At 40.1% G+C, this 5444-nt stretch overlaps 1 protein-coding gene across 2 annotated transcripts; it reads left to right on the top strand.

Moving 5' to 3' along the window:
- The first annotated feature begins 279 nt into the window (after window positions 1-279).
- LOC108238930 (fibroblast growth factor 1) lies at window positions 280-4919 on the top strand. 2 transcript variants are annotated; one of them, XM_017421299.3, is made up of 4 exons: window positions 280-403; window positions 1989-2199; window positions 3201-3304; window positions 3414-4918. In XM_017421299.3, the coding sequence occupies exons 1-4, from the start codon at window positions 389-391 to the stop codon at window positions 3588-3590; spliced, it is 507 nt and encodes a 168-aa protein (XP_017276788.1). In that variant the 5' UTR covers window positions 280-388; the 3' UTR covers window positions 3591-4918. The 2 variants fall into 2 exon arrangements, with proteins under 2 accessions (XP_017276788.1, XP_017276787.1); XM_017421298.3 differs by lacking the exon at window positions 280-403 and having other exon boundaries at window positions 1427-2199; window positions 3414-4919.
- Window positions 4920-5444: the final 525 nt, after the last annotated feature.

Here is a 5444-nt window from a genome sequence, read left to right as displayed (position 1 = left end):
TTATAAGACGAACTCCAAGATGCTCGTATTGCAGAGATACTAGTATTATGTAAGATTATTTCAGGGAAAATTACAGTTGTTTATATTTTGCCACTCTGCTGTGTCCCAAGAAGGACACGGGGCTGCGAGAAGTGCCCTGTTGCTTCTGGTTGGATCCAGAGGCCTGGACTCTTTCTCAGTCTTTCTCCCTTGAAGCAGAGGGTGGTAATTTTAGTCCTGACGTTGGCCTGTTAAAACGAGTCGTCTGACGTTGTTAGAGGGATGGTGAGGTGAGGGAGGAGACATTTCTCCAGATGCTTCTGGAGGAGCGAGGGGAGCCTGGTTTCAACCAAACTTCAGTGAAGAGAGGAATAGGGGGACATGCACGGCTCATCAGGGCTGCTGTCACATGACTTTCTCACAGGTAGGTGACTGATTCATATTAACAGGCTGTCGTTACTTTGTGGGGAAACGGTTTAACAGCAATTCAAGTTGAGCAGTTCTATGCTTGTACAAGTTCATCAGTCAGTTTTTATTTTGTTGTTTTCCTCAAGGACAAGTGACAATCAGAAACTTTAAAACAATGTGAGACTAAACCGAACGAGAAACAGAAATAAGATTTGCACAAAAACAACCGACCTTTTCTTATCTGCCAAAGTTTTTTTTAATCTGTGTCGGTTCTCGAATCACCCAGGTCATGTCTGCCTGAACAGAAGGAAATCAGCTAATATTAGTCTCCAAACTTCATGGAGTTGCCTTCTCTTTCAGCACATTGGATGTCGTAGAAACCATGACTGGGCATAAAGCAGGTCTGGTTTGTGGTATCAACTCATTGAGTCCATCCTGAACTTTCTCCAACATCTCGCTGAATCCCAACGAAAGTCAAGGAAGTTAAAATTCTGCTCCTTTGAAAAGGAAAAAAAAAAGAACTAACTAAAGGTTAAAAAAGTTAGCCACTTCTTTTTAGCCTCCACTAACCTCTCACTGGAACTTTACTCCACTTTAAGCCAAACATCTTCAGTTTACCCCCTCTCTCTCCTCCCTGATACATAGTTTGAATTTGTCCTCCTCCACCCTGACTTGGTCATCAGTTGGACTTTTGACGTCATTCCCATCTGCTACTCTGTCCAAAGGTCCCAGCCTGGCACCAGCTGTTTTCCTATATCCTGCAACTCTTTTCTCCAGATCGGATTCAGAGGATAAAACCAGACCGTCGGTGGGTGGATGGTTAGGCCTCACATTCCTCCCGTGGCTTTCGCTTTCCTTCCTCGTCTCTCTTTCCTCGCTTTTGTTTCATCCAAGACATTCCACGTGTAGGATGACTTGGCGCTGGCTGTCGCAGCCGTACCGCCGCTTACAAATGATAACAAAGACCAGAGTTGTTACGGTAACACTGCGGGCTGGATCCACGACTGACTTTTTCCATTTCAGAGGACAGACTTAATGGGTCTGCTCTCCAGGATATGTAACCTAAAGTAGTGGGTCTGAAAAGGAGAAGTCAAAAGGTAAAGCAAAAAGAATTTGGAGAATGTAGGATGTTAGTGAGACATTTTGCTTCTGAGGAGTGAGGAGAATATCTTCAAGGATTCACCAGTGGATTACAAAGCCTTGCATTTGATTTGATGAACTGTTACCTATAGTAACATTTACAGCAAGGATTTGGAGCGTTGCCACATGTCCTGTTATCTCCATGTGTTGTTTATTTTTGCTGCCTGGCTCTACTCCAGTTTCAAGAGAAAGTTACATCACATTTATCTGGAAATTATTTTCCACGTCAAAGAGATGTTCAAGTCAAAGGACATGTCCCGTCATGTTGCTGTTCAACTCTGTTTGGACGGGATCCAGGTCTCACTCCTGGCAGACTTTATCACCGGAGGCAGAAACAGCAAACAAGAGCGAGGCTGGGATGTAACCACACCATGAAGGCGGCGTGGTTCTCCTCTTCTTGTCTCCTCTCGTGTCTCAGGCACAGAGAACAAAGTGAACCTCCTCTGTTTTCACATCCTCAGGGACGCCGCTCGCTTTTCTCCACACCTCAGACTCAACGTGGGATGTCTGAGGGGGATGTGACGGTGCTGCCGTTTGGCCCCTCACCCCTGGACCTGTCCAAGAAGGAGCAGCGCACCCAGGTCAGGCTCTACAGCCAGAATGGAGGATATCACCTGAGGATTTCACCAGATGGAGCAGTGAATGGTGGGAGGCAGGAAAACGATCCCTATGGTGAGGAAACATACAACCAGTTTATTTGACTTTGAGTCAGAAACACTCACTGTAATAAGTAAATGCAATATTTCAAACACTTTACTTTACAATTCCTATTCTGAAAGAAATGGGACATTAAGTGAAACATAATTAAAATAATGTATGATTTACAAATCTCAAAATCCCTTATTTTATATACAAAGGAACACAGTAAACATGTATGATATTGAAACAAAAAAAAGTGCCATTTTGGGGCATTTTAGTGCCATTTTCCCACTGTGCAGCCTCCCCTCTTCCTTTACCAACAGTCTGTAAACGTCAAGGAACTGAGGAGACCAGCTGCTGGAGATTTGGACGGGAATGTTGTCCCATTCTTGTCTGGTGTGGGATTCTAGCTGTTTAACAGTCCTGGGTCCTCTTTGACAGATTTTTTTTTGTCTGATGGTGCTTCAAATGTTTTCCGCTGGTGAGAAATCAGGCCAGTTCAGCACCCAGACAAGTCACAATGTTGTAATGGACACAGTCTGTGGATTATACGGTTGCTGCCATCAAATCCAAAATGATCTTGTGTTTTTCCTAAAAATGGTCAGATTTCTTTTGATATGTTTACTATATTCCACTATGAATAAAATAAAAGGGTTTATGAGTTTTGCGAATCATTGCATTCAGTTTTTACTGTTTACACAATGTTCCAACCTTTTCAAATTTGGGGTTGTGCTTTCACTGTTGATATTTATGGCTGATAAAAATTCAAGCTCGTATATAAGACATTTCCAAAACAGGCTGACCTCTTGTGAAAGGTATTCATATCCAACATTTCTGGTAAATCTGCTTAGTAATTTAGGGTTGTAAATCAAGAAGTCCTCCCCTTTGTACACACTTGGACGCCAGGGCCCCTTTTCCCTGAAATGTGGCTTTCAAATACTGTACTGGAAAACTGTCATTACTTTGTTGAGGTTTGTCTTTCAGTTTAACCTTGGAAAGGCAACGAAAAGTCATGCAGAAATGTGATGTTGCAGAAATCCTGAAGCTGACTGCCGTGAACGTGGGAGTGGTGGTCATCAAAGGCGAGACGGCCGGAAGGTACCTGGCTATGAACAAAAACGGATGCCTTTACGGATCAGTGAGTTCTTCAGTTTTATTGTCTAGCACAGAGATTTTTTTTTCATAGTTCAGCTGCATGTGGATTTCCCGCAACTTTTATTCCTCTCTGTGCTCTTTTCTTGTCTCAGCAAGCGCTGAACGATGAGTGTCACTTCCTGGAGAAGTACAAGGAGAACAACTACAACACATACCGCTCTCAGAAATACAGTTGGTATGTCGCTTTAAAAAGGAATGGCCAGCCCAAAATGGGACCACACACCCACCAGGGTCAAAAGGCCATCTTTTTCCTGCCAAGGCCTGCTTGAAGAGTGTAAATCAAACAGACTGAAACGTACAGGGAAGGTTTAAATACAGATAATCTTCAGCTATATGACGCTGAACAAAGTAAAATAACCTAAAATCAGTTCATGCTGAGGGTTAGCGCTGTCTGAGGACTCAAAACTTTATAAAATCCTTGTAGCTGACATTAAAAACGTTGCATGACTCTCACATGATTATGAGCTACTGTTATAATTACGCTCTGTAAGTACCCATCTTCTTTCTCACTGCAGACAGAAAAGGCCACAGGCCTCAGGACGTCAGGTTGTGTTGGTAAATGAGTGTTCACTTTGAGCCCTGGTTTGAAATACCACTGCTAGGAGAAAGAAATGTTGGCTCGCACTTGAAAATAGTTTTACAGTAAATCATGTCTGGAACAAAAAACAACTAAATTTAGTTTTTAGGTTTTTTTTAACGAAAGTTTTTAGACTTCTGAAGCATTTATAATGATTCCTTTCAAACATTTTACTTCATAATCAATCAAAAGGATGTTTTTTTCTGGCTTTTAATCTAATTTTTAATGCCAGTACCATCTTGATAAATCAAAACCTTTATGTTGGACTGCTTGCCTTAAAGACATGCACCTTTGATTATAACCGGGTTAGCCATGACAAAACATTTTGATCCTGGTATTTGTATTAGTTTGTCTTGTTTCTAACAGCTTAGCTGACAGTCAGACAGGCGGAAGGGCAGACACTTTATGTGATTAACCTACTACATAAGTGGGGGAATAAATGCAACTAAAAGAAAATGATTAGATGTTGCAAAAACCACCTAGTTTTCTTTTTTTCACTTCAAAGTTGTATCAACATTTCTCTAAACCTGTTTCCTAACATGACGCTGTAACATTACACGAGTTTTATCCCTGTTGTGAATATTTATTGTTTTACTGCTAAACACATTTTGCTCATCACTGTCACAGACTTTATAAAGATAATTTATGCACGTGCATCAGTGTACCTTCATCGCCTTTTTTATAACTAATAAATATTGTGTAATGTGCATCATGTGTATGTGTATTATCAATAAAAGAATAGTTTGATGGACAGAAGTGGCCAGAGCTGTCATCACATTTGGTTTCGATCTCTGATTACTCTTACCTTTTGTGTGGTCCCTTTTGGGACATTCTGTCTGTGCACATATAATTTTTATATGAATTTATTTCTGGTCCAATAAATATGCGTGAGAAGCTAATTGGTTATTTTAAACTGACTTTAAATGTATGTGTGTGCATGGAATGAAAGAAAATTTGTTTTTTTAATGAATGTTTCTGAATGTAATAAACTTGCATGCAGTGTTATTAATAAATTACACTATTTAAAATGAACGTTGTTTTTGTGCCATACGCAATAAAAAATGTGTTTGTCCACAAGGTGGCAGCATTGCAACAGTTTTAATAGTAGGTTTGAATGCGACTGAGGTAAAGAAAACTGCATTTTTTTTAAAGTCTTGGAAATATTTTGTATAAACATTTAGGTTAAAATAAAAAAACATAACACCCCCCCCCCCATAAATATTAATTTATTATAATAGATGGAACCCCAAGGCTGTTTTCAACAAACATGATTTTTCCACCTGTGAGTACTCATTGACATCAGATACAGAAAAACTGTTTAGTCCTGCTTTAACAGCAAAAGACACTGTACATTATTTCAAGAAGAGGACATTATTTTCTCCAATTAATTTTCTTAGTAATTTTTCCATTCTTTATTCCATATTGTTTGCCTCCTGATTCTATTTTGAGTTTGGTTCAATTTAGACTACATAAATTAAACTAAATCCTATCTAACTCCTTCCTTACATTTTGTGAGTTCATACCAAGGGAAAGGGAAACCCGATCC

The sequence above is a fragment of the Kryptolebias marmoratus genome, linkage group LG13 (genome assembly GCF_001649575.2).
Source record: "Kryptolebias marmoratus isolate JLee-2015 linkage group LG13, ASM164957v2, whole genome shotgun sequence".
NCBI classification, from domain to species: Eukaryota; Metazoa; Chordata; class Actinopteri; order Cyprinodontiformes; family Rivulidae; genus Kryptolebias; species Kryptolebias marmoratus.
The sequence above is the reverse complement of the archived record's forward strand: the minus strand, read 5'-3'. Positions and strand labels throughout refer to the sequence as shown.

Bases quoted from the DNA above. Each gene is read 5' to 3' on its own strand.
- LOC108238930 (XM_017421298.3), top strand. From the start codon at position 1,899: ATGAAGGCGGCGTGGTTCTCCTCTTCTTGTCTCCTCTCGTGTCTCAGG. The intron at 2,200-3,200 runs GTGAGGAAACAT...GTGATGTTGCAG, and splicing joins GCAGGAAAACGATCCCTATG to AAATCCTGAAGCTGACTGCC. The intron at 3,305-3,413 runs GTGAGTTCTTCA...TTCTTGTCTCAG, and splicing joins ACGGATGCCTTTACGGATCA to CAAGCGCTGAACGATGAGTG.